This window comes from Dendrobates tinctorius, unplaced genomic scaffold (genome assembly GCF_039654945.1).
Source record: "Dendrobates tinctorius isolate UK_male_01 unplaced genomic scaffold, ASM3965494v1 ptg000093l, whole genome shotgun sequence".
In the NCBI taxonomy this organism is placed as follows: Eukaryota; Metazoa; Chordata; class Amphibia; order Anura; family Dendrobatidae; genus Dendrobates; species Dendrobates tinctorius.
The window spans coordinates 7,570,993-7,593,008 of record NW_027361761.1 but is presented as its reverse complement, the minus strand read 5'-3'; the positions used below and the strand labels follow the sequence as shown (position 1 = coordinate 7,593,008).

Genomic DNA, 22,016 nt, shown 5'->3' with positions numbered 1-22,016 from the left:
TCTCTCCATCCACCTCATACGCGCGCGGCTCTGCTCCGCACACTTCATACACACACGGCTCCGCTCTGTACTCCCCGTACACACACGGCTCTGCTCCGTACAAAATTGTACACACACTGCTCTGCTACATCCACCCTGTAAACCCCTCCTGACCCACACATAAACTTCACCTCATCCAGAACCATGACAACCAGCATAGCAGAGTCCTGCAGACATGGAGACTCCTTATCATGTGACCCCTGACCCCTCCCCTCCTGTGACCTCATCACAGGTCCTGTGTGCACAGAACAGCCACGTCATTTCAGGCTGTGGGGGGCTGCGGTGGCTCTCTAGGAGGGTGAGGATGGGGTCGGTGCATGGGGGGTGTGGCGGTTCAGTGCAGTGTGGGAAAAATAGACTCCCGGGCGGGACGCGGGGGGGGTCAGAAATGGGACTGTCCCATAATAATCGGGATGACTGGGACTTGGAAGATACAGTTTGACCTGCCGGGCCCCTGACATCCCCCGAGCCCAGTCGCAGTGGCGACTGCTGAGACCGTGGTAGTTACGCCCCTGCATACAATCCTCATGCAATATAATGCTAAATAATACTTGTAAATACAGTATCTGTACAATGCTCATACAATACTGCCAAACTGTTGCAAATAAAACTTCTATATATCTTAACAATGGTCGCACAATACAGTCAAATCATACTTCCATACAACCATAAAATGCTCATAAAATAGTGTGTTAGAATGCGGAATAATACTTTTACATATTTATACAATTCTCAGAAAATACCATTATACAACGGCAAATACTACTTCTATATATCTATGTAATGCTCAAATAATACTGATATAACTCTACAATGGAAAATACTACAGTACTTCAAAACATCTAAACAATGCTCATACAATACCAAGAAGCAATGCCAAAAAATAATTGTATACAGTCATAAACTGTTCATACAATACCGATAAACAATGTGAAATAATATTTCTGTACATCCATACAATGTTCATACAATACTACTGTGACACTTCAGGGATTTGGCAGCGTCCAAGAGTGGACCCTCTGGGTCGCGGAACTGAGGCCCCCAGGGCGAGCACGCCAGGTGGAACCGACCCCTATACAGGGACCGTTAGGGGCAGGCCCGCGGGGTCAGACACCGCAACAGCTGGAACCAAGAGGGGCGGCTCGAAGGACCCGAGTGGCCACAGGCAGGACTGGGGTACCGGACAGGAAACAAGATACAGGACTCCGTGCGGTAAGCGCGAGGAGAGGCACGGAGCGGTTAACACCAGGAAACAACTAGGACGACAGACAGACAGCAGGCAGGAGAACTGGACAGGGTGCGGGACAGACACTGGAGGACCGAACAGTGACAGAGACCAGAGGGGACATAGGCGGTGGAACAAAGACCAGGCAGGACGGAAAACAGGCAGGGAGGCAGGAACTAGCACACAGTGGCAGAGACAAACAAGGCTGGGACAGAGGCAACCACGAGACAGAGGGAGACACTATAGACAAGCTATAGGCGGCCAAATCAGTGCAGGGAAGGCACACGATACTCAGGCGTCCTCCCCTTATGGGAGATGCCTGATATATCCCCTGCTGACAGGTGATTGGCTGGCCGAGATCCGGCAGCCGCCCACCGCAGGGTTAAGGGATTTGACGGGCGTGCGCCTGCGACCTAAGGCGCATGTGCGGGCTTGCAGCTGCCCGAGATGAAGGAGGAGGAGGGAGCACGCGTGAGCGGAGGGGAGCCGGTGGGACGGCGGCGGGCACGGCAGCCGACGTTACAGTACCCCCCTCCTTACATCTCCCCCTTCTGAGATTGGCTAAAAACTTTTTCAGAATACGTGGAGCATTTACATTCTCCCGAGGCTCCCAGGACCTCTCCTCGGGACCAAATCCCTTCCAATCGATAATTAAGAAGGTTTTTCCCCTAACTCTTTTCATGGCCAGAATATCTTTAACTTCAAAGACGTTATCAGCCCCAATTGGCTGAGGGGAACTACCATATGTTGCCAAATAATATGTCTATATATCTACTATATACAATGCTCATGTAATACTATCATACCATGCTAAATGATACTTCTATATATCTACTGTATACTACGTTGATACAATACTGTAATTCCATTGCTAAAACAGTGAAAGGCTGGAGAGGTGGAGTATACTTGCACAGGTCTCTTCTAGGTCCTCCAGCTCTAACTCCATGCTACTTGACAGGTCACATACATGCTGTGGAAGTGAAGGCTGGTACCACAGAATAAGCCCTGCCAGTACACACTATGCACTTTCATTCCTTCACAGCTCATATGTGACATATAAGCAGAGCAGTATAGCACAGCAGGTAAAATGATGGGGAGAGCGACATCAAACCCGCACACAGCCTGATACAAGCCTGAGTTAGGAGGTTGGTTTGCATAAGGAGCAAATGCAAGCCATGCCCCCCAATCTGTAACTGCATAGCGATGGCTTGGTCAGGGGCATGGCTTGCATAAGGAGCAAGGAGGACGCCTCTCTGTCATGCTGCTGCAATGCAGGTAACATAGTAACATAGTTTTGAAGGCTGAAGGAAGATCTTATGTCCATCTAGTTCAGCCTATTTTTAGTGCAGCTGTTCTGCATTGTTGATCCTGGGGAAGGCAAAAAACCCACAGAGTAGAAGCCAATTTTCTCCATAGGGAAAAAAATTCCTTCCCCTAAGCTGGGTCAACCATCTACCTATAATATTCTGTTATTCGTAACCTTCTATACTGTTACTCAGAAGAAAAGCATCCATTCCTTTCTTAAATTCGTTCAGTGAGTTGGCCATCACCACTTCCTCTGGAAGAGAATTCCAGAGCCTCACTGCTCTTACCGTGAAGAACCCTCTTCTATGCTGGTGCAGAAATTGTCTTTCCTCCAAACGAAGAGAATGCCCCCTTGTTCTTGTCACAGTCCTTGGTACAAACAGTTCATTGGAGAGATCTCTGTATTGCCCTCTGATATACTTGTACATATATATATATATATTAGGTCTCCCCTAAGTCTTCTCTTTTCTAGAGTAAATAGACCTAATTTTGATAACCTTTCTGGGTATTGTAGTGAACCAACTCCATTTATCATTTTAGTAGCCCGCCTTTGAACCCTTTCAAGTTCAGTAATGTCTTTCTTGAGCACCGGCGTCCAAAATTGCACACAATACTCCAAGTGTGGTCTGATGAGTGATTTGTACAGAGGGAGAATTATGTTTTCATCTCGTGTCCCCAGACCTCTTCTAATGCATCCCATGACCCTATTTGCTTTGGTGGCAGCTGCCTGACACTGGGCACTCCAATTTATCTTCTTATTGACTAAGATGCCTAAGTCTTTTTCCATGTCTGATTTCCCCAGCAGTTTCCCATTTAGTAAGTAATTGTAACATCTGTTTCTCCTTCCCATGTGCAGAACCTTACACTTATCTGTGTTAAACCTCATTTGCCATTTTTTCAGCCCAATTCTCCAATTTACTCAAATCTGTCTGTAGTTGTAAACTGTCTTCCTTTGTGTTAACTACCTTATATAGTTTTGTATCATCTGCAAATACTGATATTTTACTGTGTAAGCCATCCACTAGATCATTAATAAATATATTAAATAGTAGAGGGCCCAATACAGAACCCTGTGGTCCCCCACTAGTAACCCTGGCCCAATCTGAGTGTGCACCATGAATAACCACTCTTTGTTTTCTATCACTAAGCCAGCTACCTACCCATCTACACACATTTTCCCCTAGCCCAAGCTTTCTCATCTTACTTACCAATCTTTTATGTGGGACAGTGTCAAATGCTTTAGAGAAGTCGAGATAAATGACATCCAATGATTCTCCTTGGTCCATTTAAGAGCTTACATCCTCATAGAAGCTGATCAGGTTAGTCTGACCGGAGCGATCCTTCATAAATCCATGTTGATATGGAGTTAAACATTTATTAACATTGAGATATTCCATAATGGTATCCCTTAGAAACCCTTCAAAAATTTTACCCACAACAGATGTTAAGCTTACCGGCCTATAGTTTCTAGGTTCCCTTTTACACCTCTTTTTGAATATTGGTACCACATTTGCTTGCCGCCAATCAAAAGGAACAGACCCTGTTATATAAGGAATAGAGGCCTGTCTATCACATTACTTAACTCCCTTAATACCCGAGGGTGAATGCCATCAGGGCCTGGTGATTTGTCAATTTTAATCTTACTAAGGCGGATCTGCCCTTCTTCCTGTGTTAGGCAGGTAATACGTAATGGGGAGTTTACATTATCACTCTGCATTTCCCCTGGCAAATCCTTTTCCTGTGTGAACACTGTTAAGAAAAAAGAAGCAAGCTCCACTAGATGTAAATAGAGTGGAGGGAGGACTGCACACAGCAAGAGCAGACCTGCAGCGCAGCAGCAAGGCCACCACCAGGTGGCAGCAGAATAGTCAAACAAGCCGGGTCGATATTAGTCTGTAGCGCAATACCAAAGGATTAAGCAAACACAAAGCCAGAAACAAGCCAAAAGTGTCAGTACCGGTCAGGAGCAGATATACCAAAGACAAAACAGCAGGTCAGAGTCCAAGCCAAGTCAAGTACCAGGGAGTCCAAACACGAAGAGGAACACAGCGTCGGGACGGGAAGAGGGAGATAAACAAACACAGGTTCAGTCAGTAAAAGCAGTAGGACGAAATCAGGGTAAACAGAGTCAGCTACACATGATGAAGGCAGAAACTATAACTGACACCGCCTGCAGGATGCAGTGGAGAGAAATAGCCGACCTGACGCCAGAATGAGGCAGAGAAAAGTTAACCCTTAACATGATCAGACTGGGAAAGAGAGACAGTATGCAAAACCCGGCCTGGATCATGACACTCACCATGTAATCTGAAGTAGCATCCCAGAACGGAGGAGAAACACTCAGTAGCACCAGCAGTGCTGAAACATAAATTTTTTTAGACAGATTGTACATTGAGATACATTTTTATCTTAAAAGGCTTCCCCTTATACGCAATGACGTTTGGTACTTCCTAAACGGAGGTGTAGAGTCTAAGCAATCCCCCATTCTTCACCAACAATGCATTACGTGTAAGTAAGGATGGACATCAAGGTCCTCAGTCACCAATGGGCAGCAAGGGTGCATAGGAATGTCTGGAGCAGGGAAGAATTAGGATCAAAGTAAAGTTATAGGTTGTCAAAGCATGAATAATTAGCATGCCACAAACTAGTAGAACTTAGAATAGAAGTATCAAATGACAAATCTGAAGAAGAAAGATAAAGTCGAAAAGGAAAGCTGAGGTCTACATCATGTATCATGAGTATGCTGACTCAGTGGTTAGCACTGTTGCTTTACAGCGCTGGGGCCTTGAGTTCAAATCCCACCAAGAACAACATCTGCAAGGAGTTTGTACTTTCTCCATGTTGGTGTTGGCTTCCTCCGGAAACTCCAGTTTCCTCCTACGCTCCAAAGACATATTAATTGGGAATGTAGATTGCAAACCCCAGTGGGGACAGTCATAAGAATCTCTGTAGAGTTCTGCAGAATATGATGGTTCTATGCATGTAAATGAAAGACTTAGCGACTGACTTTACAGTTCACCAGTTTGGTCAGTCCGAACCTTAAGACTATGTTCCCACGATGAGCTTTTGGTGAGTTTTTGATGTTGTAGATTTTCTGGACCCATTAAATAAAATAGGTTACTTGCATTTTTTTTTGTTGAAAATACGCAGCATAAAAAAAACTCACCAAAAACTCATCACGGGAACATAGCCTAAAGAAACAAATAAAAAATCCTCTCAACCATGGACAAGAAGATCAACACTTTGACAAAGTTGAATACCTATCAACTCGTGATTGGAAAATCGAAAACTCTAAGGTCCAGTTTGTCTGTTGAACCATACATTTATTACAAAGATAAAGGCATGTTCTCAGTGGGATGGTAATGAAGACAATATTGTAAGATCTTTGCCTTGACTCCACTTGAACCTACTGAGAAACATGCGTCCCTCCGCTGCGAGTTGGCAAAATTCTTTTCGTAAAGTATTTATGAATGAAATCCCGTTGTTCTTGGGAATCTGGCCGCCTCAATATCCTGTTTGAAATACAGCTGTCTATCTCTGTAAGATCTGCAGACATTTTGTATGATTGTTCTACCTCCTCCTAAAGTCCCATCTTATTAGTGCGGCTCCTTCAGTGCAAAAACAGACGGATTTCCAAAAAAAACTCGCAATCAAAACAGAAAGAATGAAAAGAAAACAAATCAACAGCGTCCCTATCCTACGATAACACTGGAGTTTCTGGTATTTGCCAGGCTTGGAGAAAACTCAAAATAAATGAAGGAAATGTGTATCTCATTAAATGCTAATATTTGGAAAAGAAGAATATGATGAAATGCTTCCAATTTCTTCTTACAAGAACCCTGCAAATAATTTTCAGAGCTTTTCTTGTGTCTAATTTTGGACCCTTTGAAGATCTTCCTCATGTGGGAAAGAAGATAAAAATAAGACTGCAGGAACCTCCAAATCTTAGTGAAAATCTCAGATTCGGTAGCAAAGGTCAGATTCGAGGTGCCTTGTTACTTTGAAGAAATATGTTACGGATATTGTCACGGATGTTTTAGATGAGGCGGTTATTGACATGGAATATAAATAAGAAAACATAAAGATGGAACTTGGAATTTTGACCCTGGTTGATCTGAAAAATGCTGTACATAGAAAAGTAAGGGAACAAAATGGATTGGAATAAAATTATTGAAATCAGTCTATTTATCTATCAGGACCGGACTGGCCATTGGGCAAATCAGCAAAATGCCAGATAAGTCGGTCCAGGCCTTGGGTTGTATCTATTTTGATGCAACACTTTTTAAAGTACAGTATTGGCATCTAAGGACGCTGGTACTGTTGAAAGCTGTTGTCGAGCACAGAAACACCAAAAATATTAGTGACCTGGAAGCCACTTGGGAATGGTGCCAAAAGCTGGTGTCTGGTTATCCAACACATTTGCTGCAGGTCATAACAGCCAAAAGGGGCATCCTCAGGATGCTGGTAATGTCGAAAGCTGTTGCAGAGTACAGAGCCATCAAGAATATTAGTAATCTGGAAGCTATCAGCGATGGGTAAAGATTCCTAAGGAATGTTCCCAGAAGCTGGTGTCTGGTTATGGAACACATTTGCAGCAGGTCATAACAGCCTAAAGGGGCATCCTCAGTACACTGGTATTGCTAAAAGCTGTTGCGGAGCACAGAAACACCAAAAATATTAGTAACCTGAAAGCCACCAGGAAAGGGTAAAGATTCCAAGGGAATGTTGCCAGAAACTGGTGTCTGGTTATGCAACACCTTTGCAGCAGGTTATAACAGCCATAAGGGGCACCTTCAGGACACTGGTACTGTTAAAACCTGTTGCGGAGCACAGAGCCATCAATATTAGTGACCTGGAAGCCACCAGGAATGGGCAAAGATTCGTCAGGAATTCTGCCAGAAATTGGTTTCTGGTTATGCAACACATTTTCAGCAGGTCATTACAGCCAAAAGGGACATCCTAAGGATTCTCGTACTGTTGAAAGCTGTTGTGGTGCACAGAAACACCAAAAATATTAGTGACCTGGAAGCCAACAGGAACGAGCAAAAATTCCTCGGGAATGCTGCTAAAAGCTGGTGTCTGGTTATGCAACACATTTGCAGCAGGTCATAACAGCCAAAGGGGACATCCTGAGGGTGCTGGTACTGTTGAAAGCTGGTGAAGAGCACAGAGCCATCAAGAATATTAGTGACTCAGAAGCCACCAGGAATGGGTAAAGATTCCAAAGGAATGCTGCAAGAAACTGGTGTCTGGTTATGCCACACATTTGCAGCAGGTTATAACAGCCATAAGGGGCTCTTCTAAGTATTAAATATGTTTGTCAAGAAGGTGATAAATAATTTTGAGACTGCAGTAGTCAGTAAAAGTTGCATTTTGTGTCAAGCTATTAACCGTACATTGTTCGTATTTAATTGGTTTATTGCAAACTGCACAAAGGTTGCGCATTTTGCTACTAAACTGAATTTGCAATTGTACAATTTGCTTCCTGCAGTGACACTAATTTATTTAATTACCTTTGTGTCCTTAATACATGAATAAAATTGCATAAAGCAAATGCTTTGTAGGACGCTATATTTGGTTTCCCTCATTCATGCCCTCTAGTCTTATCTATCTTTTTACCTATTAAATTTGGGACTCCAACAAAAATGCTTTCTGCAAAAATCTGTGGGTTATTATCTGCAATGCAGACAAATAAGTAGACTTTCTGAGGGGTTGAATACTTTTGCAGTGACCCTATGCACACTACAAAGCAAAAAATATTGAATCAAGAGGTGTGGGCAACATTTATCATTCAGCCTCATTGTCGCTGGTGCGTAACATCCAGCCTAGTTACAGAGCGGGAGGAGCAGAAAAGTCACCATTTCTCTGCGGACCCCATAACTGCAGAGTCCAAACATCGTCTGGTATCAGCACAAACACTGCGCCCCCCCCCCCGGAGCTTCATGGCCTAGCAGCTCCATGAAACCGTACATCACCAAGCAAAATGTCGAGTGTCAGATGGAGTGGTGTAGAGCCGCCATCACTGGACTCTGGAGGAGACGTGTTCTGTACAGTGATGGTTTGGTGATTCCAGGAGGATATCCCCCCTGACTGCATTGTGCCCCCTGTACAGTTGGTGGAGGAAGATAATATGATCTTGTTATCAGGGGTCGGCATTGGGCTCTTAGCTCCAGTGATGGAAAATCTTAATCTTCAGCACAAGACATTGTGGACAATTGTAGCTTCAGCTTTGCGGGAACAGTTTGGAGAAGACCCTTTTCTGTTCCCCATGACAGTGTCCAGAGCACAAGGTCCACACCGACATGGAAGGTGGAGAACATGAGCTGCCACGCATACCCCCATCCAACATCAATAATGGAGATTATGAGCCCAGCATCCCCCAAAATCAGGGTTTGACCCCACAAATGATCGTCTGGATGAAGGGCCAAAATTCCAAAATCTTGTAGAAATCTTTCCCAGAAGAGCACGAGCCGTTATATCTGCAGAGGGGCGACTCCATATTAATTTCTATGGATGTAGAAAGGGAGGTCAGGAAAGCGTGTACTCAGAGGTGTATTCAGGAGGGGGCACATACTTTTGTCTATATATTGTATATATTTTCCAATATTTCCTATTGCAATCTGTTTTTATTTGCAACATTCATTACAAAAAAAGATAAAAATCTGGTTTGTGTAGAGCACAGTATTTGTATTAATCTTCTTTCTTATACGGTACAAAGTCTAGGTAGAGCGCCATTACTTTGCCTTGAGAACGACATGTTATCTCCAGTATTATAAACAGATTGTCTATGTAACCTCGGCGTCAGAGAAATAACAGACTCGGAGCCATTTTCTGCTGCTTTTGTCATTTTTTTTTGTCTTAGATTCCTGGCAGTATTTTATATTAGAAGGCTGCAGAACCCAGGACATCAGCGGTCGAAAGCAAGAACATAAATTTCTGCGGAGATTAAAGAGACATATACCTAGTTTCAGTCTTTGAGGCTTATAATTGCCTAGGAAAGAAAATGAGATTCTCCCTCGGGCTACTAGAAAATGGCATATTCAGGCTTAGATACAGGCAGACGCGTCTTCTGTCAGCCTTCCAGTTGTATCTGTATCTCCGCCGTCCTGTCAGTCCTGAAGAATGGAGCCGCTCAGGATGAAAAAAAAAAAGTAAGATCCCAATAATGCTATTTGAAGTTCTTACAGCTACAGACTAGAAAAGCGTTGAATTTCAGCAAGGATATCAGAAAATACAGGATGCTAAATAGCAACCTGAAATATAGATGCAACGGGAGAAATCTACCGTATGCTGGAAACCGCATATATTAAGGGTAGTAGGAATGCCTGATTATTGAAAATAAATGGCAAATTATTAGAAATGTCGGAGTCTACGAAGATACTTATCTACAAACCGATTTCATTGCTTACCTATCGCATCCCGATAATGGCATCTTCCTTAACTCTTCCACTGTTGGCTCTAATGATTTGAAGACCACTAGTGGTAGTTAGAGTGGAGCGACTTTGGTCGGATCGGGTTTCATGAAACAAAATTTGTTTCAGATGAAACTGGTCCGACTAGGGCATAAAAAAGTCGGAGTTTCGTCCCAAACCCGACCCCAATGCAAGTCAATGGGAAATAAAAGTCGGCATTGAGCGGATTACATTAAAATTTTGTTTCATGAAACCCGATCCGACCAAAGTCGCTCAACGCTAGTGGTAGATATGATGATTGTGGTGGTCAGATGAAATTGATGTGTAAGAAGAAGTGTTCTCTTCAATGAGTCCCCAGATGTGTTCCTGAAACAGTGGAGCCCTCGCACTCCCCAGAGGAGAGTGTTCCAATAACTAATCCATATGGCCCAATCTCAAGAAACTTCTAGTGACGGGAAGATGTTAGGGAAAGTAATCGTTCCAGCCACAGCCAACCTGGTTCTGCCGCCATGCCAGACCATGCTTATTCTACCCGTCAGGGCTTGTACCCCTCTGGAAAGAGTCGAGATACATATAGAGCCAACTTTTATGGAGCAACTACCTCCAGGGCTCCTCGTTGCATGGACGTTAGCTACTGTGCACGACGGGACGGTCCCAGTGTGATGTGTTAATCTGGTAGAAGATAATCTCACACTCCCACTACGGAGTGAAGTTGCGCAAATTCTGGGCATTTTGGAGGAGCAGATACCACCACTGCCACTGGCCGCACAATTGACAGGGAGATCCTTGGACCGTGGTTGTAGACAAATTTTCGGTACCAGAACCTCAGCACCTGCAGGAGGGACGCCGTATTCTGGAACAAATAAGGGCTGAATTAGCAGAACTTACACCACAACAGGTCCAGCAGGTAGAAGCTCTATTAGGGTGATATCAGGATGTGTTTGCACGTCACAAGGACGATTTCGGCTGTACTATGGCAATCACCCACGAGATCCCAACTTGAAATGCCGTGCCCATAAGACAAATCCCACCACAAATGTACCAAGACATGAAGGGGATGCTGACACAGATGCTACAGAGTGGAGTTTTTCGAGAGAATCAGAGCAAGTGGGCTGCTCCCATTGTGATGGTACGAAAGAAAGATGGAACTTTACGTTTCTGTGTGGACTGTCATAAACTGAATGCCTGAACTGTGCGAGATTCATATCCGCTACCAAGTATTGAGGAATCATTATCTGCACTGGGAAGTGAGAAATACTTCATGTCGTTGGATCTAGCCAGTGGCTATTGGCAAGTAACTATGTCCGAGCAAAGATGGCCTTTATACTGCCTATGGGCCTGTATGAATTCAACCGGATGCTGTTTGGCTTGGCTAATGCTCCCGGTACTTTCCAGTGACTTATGGAGAAGTGTCTAGGTAACTTGAACTTTGAGGCCACTCTCATCTATGTGGATGATACCATCGTGTATGCCGCCACTTTCGAGGAACATCTGCAAAGACTGGAACAGGTGTTGAGCCGTCTTCAGAGACACGGTTTGAAAGTGAAAACTCAGAAGTGTCATCTGTTTCACACCTAGATTGAGTACTTGGGACATGTCATCTCTGCAGAGGGAGTGAGACCATCCCATGAGAAAATTGCCGCAGTACAAGATTGGCCTACCCCGAAGACTGTAAAAGATGTTTGAGCCTTCCTGGGGCTCACTGGGTATTATCAGCAATTCGGAAAGAACTTTACTCGCATTGTGAGCCCGCTGCTGGAACTGTTGAAAGGGGTGCCATCTGGTGCAAAGAACAGGACTATTCCATGGGAAGAACGTCATGAGAAAGCATTTTGAGCTTTGAAGGTGGCTTTGACTGAAGCACCAGTGTTAGCCTATGCAGACTTTTCCCAGCCATTTATTCTCCACACTCATAGAAGTCTGCATGGACTCAGAGCTGTGTTGTCTCAGATCCAAGACGGAAAAGAGCGAATAATTGCCTACACGAGCCGGTCCCTACATGACTCTGAACGGAATCCAGACAATTACAGTTCATTCAAACTGGAGCTGTTGACATTAGTGTGGGCCATGACTGAGAAGTTTGCGGAATACTTGTCTGGCTCCGAAGTCCTGGTACGCACCGATAATAACCCTTTGGCCCACCTGGAAAACGTGAAATTAGGGGCCCTGGAGCGGCGCTGGGTGGCTCACAAAGTTTCAATATAAAATCACCTACAAGAGGGGAGTTGAGAATATTCACGCAGATACCTTGTCCAGAGTGACAAACGAGAAGTCGGGGACCAACCGAGATGAAGAGCTGAAGGCTGAAGAGGTTGTTGAGTTCCAGGATACTGCCAGGACATTGGCAGCTATGCAGGAACAGGTACAGGCAATGTCTCGGGAATGCATACTGGGACGGTCCCGTGATGAGTGGGTCCGGTTAAAACAAGAAGATGGGAAACTCATTCAAATGAGACAGTGGGTAACTTTAAAACAACTTCCCAGTCAGAGAGAGAGACACGCCCTGTCCTCAGGGACTCTGCAGATCCTTCGACAGTGGGAAAGTCTCGAACTGAAGAATGGACTTTTGTACTGAATGGTTCAGTTACAACGGGAACTTGATGTCAACCTAGCTAAGAAGGCCACGGAAGCACATGAAAGAGGAGCTCAGTTCGGTCAAGAGAAGACCTGTCAGTGGCTGCAGAATCTAGGTTATCATCCTCGCCTGAAAGCTGTGGTGGAAGAGGCCTGTCGGCATTGTAGAAACTGCGAATTAGCTAAACCTCTCGAGCAGAGAGCTCCCACACAGACTATCTTGACTTCTGCTCCTCTAGAAGTATTGATAGATTACCTGAAGATAGGTCCGGCTCAGCACGGATATGTGCATTGTCTAGTAATGACGGACCACTTCACTAAGTTCACCATTGTGACTCCGACACGTGATCAAACTGCCGAATCAGCGGCACATGCCATCTGCACGAATTTCATTCAAGTGTACGACTGCCTGAAGAGAATCCACTCCGATCAAGGCGCCTGTTTTCTCGGGTGAGTGATGGAGGACTGCATCGACTATCAGATCAAAAATTCTCAGATGACACCTTACCACCCTCAGGGAAATGGAGCCTGTGAACGGTTCAATCGGACTCTTATCCAGATGTTAAGGACATTAGATGAAGACCGAAAAGCCCGGTAGCTGAGTTATTGTGGTTTTATAACAAACGAGTACATTGCACCACCGGTTACACTCCATATACCCTGCTGTTCGGCCGGCCAGGAAGAGAGATTACAGAGCTGGAGTTGGAGCCAGAGAAGAACTACCCACGGATGGGGACCATGTGTTGGTCCGACATAAGCGTCCTCGGGATAAACTGGAGTACCGATGGGAAAAGACCCCATATCGGGCGAAGCGGAGAATCATCTCGGAAGGGCCCGTCTATGAAGTCCAACCTGAAGGGGAAGGCAATACGTAGTTCAACGGAACATGCTACGTCCCTGTTTGTCGAGAGATCCTGATCAAATTGAAGAGGTGCAAAGTGCTCCTGAAATATGCCCTTCTGCTGTTGCTGATTGTGAAGAAGATGAATTGCCTGAAGTTCCTGAAATTCCTGAAGTGGCTGCTCTGTTGGAAATGGGCGCATCCCGGCCCTTGTCTGTTCAGCCTGACTTGACTACCCAACCTGACTCGACTACTCCTTCTGACTTGCGGCACTCCGTACGGGCCACAGCCAGGATACCCCCCAACAGATACGATCAAGATCAATTTATTTGGCAACAAATTGTTCAAGGAATAGGAGAATGTCATCGCATACTACAAGAACTCTCGCCCGTGGAATGGCGAGCAAAAGGAGAGGAGGAGTGTAAGAGGAAAGATCGGACCGGGGGTATCTCTCTTGCGTCAGGTCCAGAACTGTCGGGGATTTCTCCTTTGTTGTCCGGTGGAAAGCTTAGAAACCCAGACCGACCTTTGCACTCGACAGCAGGGGGTGTAGCTAAGCTAAAAAGGGCAGAGCGTGCAAAAAAGCGGGGAGACTTGGCGGGCACACGCAGCAGGGGAAGTTTGGTGCTCCGTCCTCTGACCACCATGACAGTGCAGGACTGCGCTATAGAATCCCTGCTGCCACTTACAGAGACTGTGACCAGAGAACTGCTGTATGCCCGTTGGCTCCCGCAGCAGAAGGTACTCAACGCTCCGGGTCAATAGATACCACATGCGTGCCGCCTAAGAAAGACCAGGTGGACACACCGAGAACTGTTCCCGCTCTCACCCGCATACTTCTGCTGAGCTTCGTCTAGCTCTGGCAGTGTTTAAATACTGCACTTCACTTTACATCATGCATCCTGGATCCAGGACCCCGCACAAGATGTCAAAGACTCACTGTCACCGCCAGAAACCGAATAATCAATGCCTGCAGGACGACACCGGATTCATCACACACTAACAGCGTTGGCGCCACTGTTGAAACTTAGGACTCTACAGTTGGACTGATAAGTTAACCCTTCATGAACAGTTGCTATACTTATTACCTTTGTTTCCTCCCTCTGCACATCTACTGTGCTTATATCATCTGCCCTACCACTGTCTCTCCCTTCTCCTCCCTGCGTGGAGTATGCCCCTATTCAAGTAAAATTAACGTTAACCCTTGCTCTGCCTCCTGTCCGTTACTGCATCCCGCAACCTGCTCACAGATGAAGACATAGTGTATTGAAAAGGGATAGAACTCTTAAATATTGCCCCAGTCTAGGAGTTACTGGTGGTAATGATGAAAACCTACTATTCTCTACATAGGATTATTTTCGACCAATGCCAGTTGAGTGTCAATTCGAGTGTGCTGGGTCCGGGGGGTCACTGTTGACATTTCACCATGACCCCAAACTTAAGAGTAAGGAAATAATGGAGTTATCATCTGCTTTTTGTTGGTTCTCCAATAGAATCTCTCTTCAAAGTGTGACGTTACCCTGAAGGTAACTATAAACGAACCATTAGAAGAGTAAAGATTATTTGAGTTCTTATATTAATCTACTAATCTGTAATGCTTGATGAAATTTGTAATCCAAAGGTTAACAACATAGATTTGCAGACATGCTTGCAGATATATTTTGACCTTAAGACAATTGTCATATGGGTTGACAGTACTCCAAGTGACCATGACTTTTTTGATCTTCTTAAAAACTATTATTCCTGCTTATTTAATGGAATTTACTACTGTACGTGTATCACTTCGTAAACATGCATAAGGTTTGAACTGTTTGAGCTGCTTGGTATAAATAAATTAAGATGACTTTGGGACTTTCCTCAGAGTCATGTTGACCAGACACTTGTGTGTGTTGTCTGGGTGCTCTCCAGCCGTACCTACTGAACATGATGTGAAAAGGTGTCCTTCTGTGGAGTAGATCAGGCTACTCTATCAAGTCCAAATTCCCACCCAGACTGTTTTAAAAGGGTGCCATTGGCAATATATTAGCATAGACCTATCAACAAATATCTCAAGGGCTGTCACATTGTAGAAGGATCATCTTTATTCTCATTTGCAAAAGGAAAGACTAGAAGCAATGGGATGAAACTGAATGGGAGGAGACACAGATTAGATATTAGAAAAAACTTTTTGATAGTTAGAGTAATCAATGAGTGGAACAGGCTGCCACGAGAGGTGGTGAGTTCTCCTTCAATAGAAGTCTTCAAACAGAGGCTGGACAGACATCTGTCTGGGATGATTTAGCGAATCCTGCTTTGAGCAGGGGGTTGGACCAGATGGCCCAGGAGGTCCCTTCCAACTCTACGATTCTATGATTCTATGAACATGTAAATTGTACGTTGAAGACATGAATGGATTGTTCATGTTCGTTTCAGAGATTTCCCTGAAAAATCACCTTTCAAGAGTATTTACTTACCAATATTGTAACAGGGATGTACAAAGTCAAGTTCTGAAATGGGAAACACAGTGACTGTAGGACCGCGACCTAGAAAACTGCCATCCAGATCTTTGAATAGCGCTGCTTGTGCTCCAGAACATTCAGCAGATAATGGGCAGCTCGTGGTTCTGAAATGCAATGAGAAGACAATGTAATTGCCGAATCCCTTTGGTATATCGCTATTTCTTATTTTAATATGAAACTGCAAAATGTCCATATTACTCCTTGGTTAACATGTATCCTCATGAGATTTGCCCCACTTACAGTGACGAGCAAAAGGGCAGCAATGTTTTGAACTTTTGAGGGACCATGCACTACTGCTTTGAACGTGAGACTGACATCATTTTATAGACAATCATCTCGGCTGTCTCGTCATAAGAAACGTCGGTTTGAGTTTGCAAAAAAAAGCACGAAAAGTGGACAGTAGAAGATTAGAAACAGGTGGTTTGGAGCAATGAGACAAAAGTCAATGGACTAGACTCTGATGCGTGAAAATAGGTTTGAAAGAACAAAAGGGAAAAAGGGCCCAATGGATCGAGAAATTAAAGAAACTGTCAAGTTAGGTGGAAGAAGTCTGATGATATGGGGTTGTTTTACAGCCAGAGGCGTTGAATACTTGACCAGGTGTCGATTGTGGTCTCGATGCTGAGCTACATGTGAGTATCCTACAAGAGGAGTTACTTCATATACTCAAATACTATGGGTATGAAAAGGACGACATAGTATTCCAGCAGGACAACGACACAAACCATACGTTGAGATTGGTTCAATAATACTGAAGTAGAGGTGCTGGATTGACCTCCACAGTCCCCGGACCCCAACCCAATCAAACACTTGTGGGTACAAAAATAGAAGTATTAATGGTTGATTGTTTTCAGTCAAAAAAATGAAAAGCGATTGAAGAAATGAGAAATATAAATCACATTACAATTTGGCGTGACCGCACTTTGCCTGCAAAACAGAAAAAAATCATATACTCTTCTTTTTTTTTTAAGGAACTTGGCAGGAGGTTATTTCAAATATCTTGGAGAACTAACCATAGATCTTCTGTGGATGTCGCTTGAGCAGATCCTTCTGACTCTTTATGTAGTCAGGTAGGGAGTGATCAGCCACACTCGCAGAGACTTTGCAAAAAACTGGAAAAGCGATAAACACGGTTTTGTTTTGACCCAGCCTGGGTCTTTCTCAAACATCGCTAAATCCAATTGTATCAGATTTGTAGGATGGTTGCTCATTGGGCATTTGTCAGACTAATATGATCTCCAAAAGGAGGGCAATCGGAGGGTTGTCCGGGGAACTGAGTGAGGGCGCAGCGTGGTGGTACGTGTAGTGACAGGTCATAAAAATTTAGCTTATACTGAATCTGCTAAACATTTAATCACTAGAGAGGTCACATGGTCATTATTTTTGCTAAATTCAATTTTTCCATTACGTTCAGGCCGGGGCCTAAAAATGTTAGAAAAAGCCGAGTACTTTTCACGGCACTCCCATAGATAATGAATGGAGTGAAGGACAAGCATGAGCTCTTCTGGGGCTGTAGTGCCCTGTTCTTGAGTTCCAGAGCATCAAACTCAGAATTGCTGGGAGTTCCACTGGTTGCAAGCTCTCTCCTATACCATACTGTGAGCAACTTGTGATGTTTGAAATAACCCCCTTAAGGAAATCCCTGTCTTTAACATCTCACTAAGGTTTATGGTTACTGTGGCAAGAAATTTCTAATTTACTTTCCCAGAAAAAGTCTTCAATTTCTGGTAACCGCAGTAGAGAAACCATCAAGGTTGATGCAAATTCAAAAGACTATTTCAAGTTGAGTAGCAGTACCAGGAAGAAGCCATGAGCCATTGTCACATATGAGGCCTTGGTTGGATGGCAGGGGAACAGCAGAGAGAATAGAAGTGGGACCAGGAACCCGGCAAAGAGTCGGAGGGACAGAGGCAGGAGCAACCAAGAATATAAGGAATCGGGGAAGGGAGTAAGTGGGTTTTAATTCCCTGCCCAACTGACGTTATCAGGAACAGGGCAGAGCAAAATGCTGTGATACACATGTGCCAGCTTTTCTTTCCGGTCATCGTCACTCTTCTACCTTTCCCAGGGCATTACAGTACTTTGCTCTGCTCTTGGCAGGACAGGGAGGAGTGCACCTGCACAAAAGAGATATTGAGAGATACGGAGTATGATGTAGGACATCTCAGCAACATGAAGGAGGAAAGGAAGACGGCGACTGTAGGAAGAGAGGAGGCACCGGATGAAAATCAGACATGCCCATCGGACTGGACCGTGCCTTCTATGGGTGTTAAAAAAGGTCTTTTTATGCTATGCAGAAGAGATTGGGGGCTTACATACATACTAAAATGCTGTAAAAGAAGACTTAAAGGTGGTGTCTGTACTTTATATCGGGAAAATCTGGTGACAGGGTTCGTATAAGAAAATACCGAGGGAACAGTCAAAAATGTCACTGATGTGTGGTAAGCACAGCCTACTGACTTACCCTAATACTCACTGATATAATACTATAATAATAGGAGAGAGAGGAGAAAAGAGGAGAAGAGAGGACAGACTCTGCATTTCTTCAAAGACCGTGTGACCCTGTGACTAAATGATGCCTCCATAACAAAGAACAATGGCTGCTGTAAGTTTAAGTTATTCTTTTTAGTCATGTTTATGGATTGCAGATGTAACTGAGCATGATGTGCACATAGAAGGTTCAGCTCTGCTATTTATGGGTTTAAATCAGCAAACTAGAGATATATAGCAAGAAATGGAGAAAATTGCTATAAAAGAAGGAGAAAAATTTCACACAAAAGGGTCCAAGTGAAATGAAGGATACTCTTTTGAAAGTCATCTTGTGCTTGGCCAACATTTTCTTTCATCGTATTTGTCAGTGAAATTGCAATTTCCCTCAGTTCTAAGCTCATGTAATAAATTTCTTGCTTTTAATTTCATGTGTTTTCCAAGTGGCAGAAAAGCACAGTGGGCACCAGAGTAGTATTACAGTAGTTCTAGAATTAAGGGAGGTAAAACGGAAAGTACAAGGTCATGTAAAACAGCACAAAAGTGATAGAAAGAAAGTTTCTACAACACCTGTTCTGTGGATGGAAGTAGAAGATGTGGTCAGATCTTATGTCCGACATCTTGATCCTATCGGCTGTGATTGGACAGGTTATGGCCATGTTTCCAGGAATAGTCATGATACAAGTATCAAAGTCATCACTGTAGCAGCTCTTCTTAAATCCAGAAAATGTAACATCTGATGGGATTAATGGAAAATTTAGAGCTTTAATTATATAGAAAATGTATACCTTATATAAGGCCATACGGACAACAGAATTAGGGGAACACTGTACCTAGTTTAACTTTTTTGCTCTCCAGTGAAGATACTGTGCTAAAGTGGGTCAGTACCCTAATAACCTTCCTAAAAAAATATTATTTTATTATTCCAAAGTAGGTAACTAAAAAAAATCCAATGTCTTGTTCGGCAGGTATACTAGGATCAAAATTGGAGACTAAGGGATGCTTAGCTTATCCAGGGACTTCAGCTCACAGGGTTGATGGTCACAACCATCATTGATATTTTCCTTACTCTGTTTCTGGTCAAGTAAGTTGGTTGTCATACGGGCATACTGCCATTGGTAACAACTTGGAACAAATGGCCCAAATTGGGCAGTAGTGTTAACTAGAAGTATCTGTTTGACATTAGGCTGTGGCATTCTCATTATTATCCAATTGATTCCTTTTTTAATACAGAGCAATTTCATTATTTTTTTTTCAAAAAATGTCCAAAGTAAAAGCTTGACTGACCTTGTAATTTCATGATACCAGAGACGGTTCCTTCAGCTGCTAGCATGTGCCATGGGTAATCCGGCCATCGTCTGGGCCTTTCAGTAAACATTGGCCAAAGAATGCCAACCCGTCCACTGTAAGGAGAAGATGGAGCTCGGTCTTTTTGAGTAACATTGGCAGAAAAAGGCTTAATTCTGTCCCGTAAGCAGTCAAATGCTGAGCTGGTGGCCACTATTACTGAGTTGTGGAGTGATATGTGTTGCATTAAGGAATTAAAAGCAGAATGCTGGGAAACAATTGGTAAAAGGCCAACCCGATTGTCAACAAGAGTCACATCTTCCACCACTGCACTGCCTTCCACGTGAAAGAAAAGACCATAGTCATAGTTCTTATAAGACAGAAATCCAGATATTTTCGTGCAGTTTTTAGGGTCATCTTCCCAGTAGACGTGAATTCCATGAAGGCTGGAATGGGCAACATTCTCCTGCCATAACCTTTTTTCAAAATTACATCCTTTGCCTGGTACGTGATACGCAATCCTTTCCGATCCAGCTACCGAGTTTCCAGACAAGAAAATGTCAGTTAGTGGACTGATCTTCATGCCCATCACCCATTCCACTTGGGTTTTGGGTTGCTGCATTAAGACAAGAAGGTTATCAGTTACAACATGGTTCCCGCCATCAAGGTGAACCCCATGTCCAACGATGTTATATAATATGTTAGCATGTAACATAATATTTGTACTGTTGGTTGCTCTTATACCACATCCACAGCTGTGGTGAATGCTTGAATGTGAAATCGAAGAACTTTGTGAGGTGTTCATAAAGTTGATCGATGGAAACGAAGAGGTGCCAAAATTTGAAATTTCAACATTTGAAAGCTCCAAAGATCCTAAAATAAAATAAATTATTGTTGTTACAGCCTGCACATTTTCGACAAAAATAAAAACAAAAGAAAATAAAAAAAATATTTTAAACAGTTAAGTAACATTGAAGTGGCTGCAAAAAATTAGTGTACTGATTTTTTTTGGAAGTGGACCTACTTGGGGATAGAACTGTAACTGATAGCGGGAAGTGGAGACTCACCAGGGGTTGCAAAAAAATGTAGAAAAAGATTTTATTTCTCCATACACAAAGGGACTTTTCTACCTTTCTAGTCTGTATTAAACTTGACAAAGAGCTTGAAGGTCAAAACGTTGCTTTGTGTATGGGCGTCAGGTGTCAGGCGTACAACTTTACTGTTTTTTGACTTGTGGCACTGATCTATGATGAGGGGTTAGACCACTGGAGAAAAGATGATCCCAGGAAAGGCTTAGCTTTAATAACAAGAAGAGGTTATCGTGGTGGAAAATATCCTTTTAACATTCGCTAATATCTAAAGAATTAGTACTGCTTTCTGAGACTACCGTGTCGTGACACGTAGCAAAATTGCCAAAACAATAACCATCGGTGTCTCTAGTTTGCCAGATATCAAAATCCATTTGAGATGTAGGGTTGATAAAAAGTTTCACAGGACCCTGATCCAGCTGCCAGTTTGGATATCTGTGGCTACCAGTCTACAGCCCTGCAAACCTCCTCCTATCTGAAGCACTTCTTTTAATTAACAGATCCGGTCGTGACGTCATCATTGCAGTGTGACACCGGCTTTACGTCGGGGCTACTAATTAGAAGAGACGCTGGGGATACTGGCAGGTAGGAGGCGGTTCGCAAGGTTCTGATTCAGTGACAACAGACTACTGACGTGACCACTGGACTGGGTCCTTGGAATCTTTTTGATTGACCCTAACAGCCACCAAGAAGAGAAAACATTATTTTTTTCATGCGGTAAACTAGATAGCAATATTTTTAATGTTTATTAACCGCAGTAGTGACGTGAAACGTACTAAAAAATATTTTTCATAGGAAAGCAGCTTTTGACATACCAAAGTATTTGTCCCCAAGATCGCTAGTATGTTGGCCCACCATAATGCTACCAGAGCAGGGTGTGTCAGTGTCGATTTGGATATTGCGAGACAACAAGCCGACCTCTGCCATCAGTACGATTCTCACAGTTTCTCCAATCGAATGGACAGTACCTGATAACAAAAAAGAGTTTCTGCATTTAACACAGAATTTATTAAATGTTTATTTATGTATATTCTCTTCAAAGGGGAGGTTGCTGGAGTTATAGCCAGACTTTCCTTTACCTGGGACAGGGATACAGTTTAGTGCCCCAGTCCTGTACCTTAAATAACTGGGCAAAAGATTTGTTGGTGTCCCTGAAATTATCAGCTCTGATAGGCTGGTGGCGTGTATAAGTACCATGGAGCAGAAAGCCAAGGGCAATCATCTCCACAATAATTTTCAGCTGAATGTACATTTATGGAT

General features: G+C 43.6%; 1 protein-coding gene across 1 annotated transcript in view; it reads right to left on the bottom strand.

The window, feature by feature from the left end:
* Positions 1-21,718, bottom strand: part of LOC141098537 (fibrocystin-like) — a 167,952-nt gene extending 146,234 nt beyond the window's left edge. Inside the window, exons 1-4 of the mRNA XM_073586413.1 lie at positions 21,572-21,718; positions 19,669-20,541; positions 18,952-19,117; positions 15,850-15,998 (exon numbers count right to left, since the gene is read on the bottom strand). Of these exons, the coding sequence (XP_073442514.1) occupies positions 15,850-15,998; positions 18,952-19,117; positions 19,669-20,541; positions 21,572-21,683 (1,300 nt within the window). The 5' untranslated portion in view covers positions 21,684-21,718. The remainder of the gene's footprint in view (positions 1-15,849; positions 15,999-18,951; positions 19,118-19,668; positions 20,542-21,571) is intronic.
* Positions 21,719-22,016: the final 298 nt, after the last annotated feature.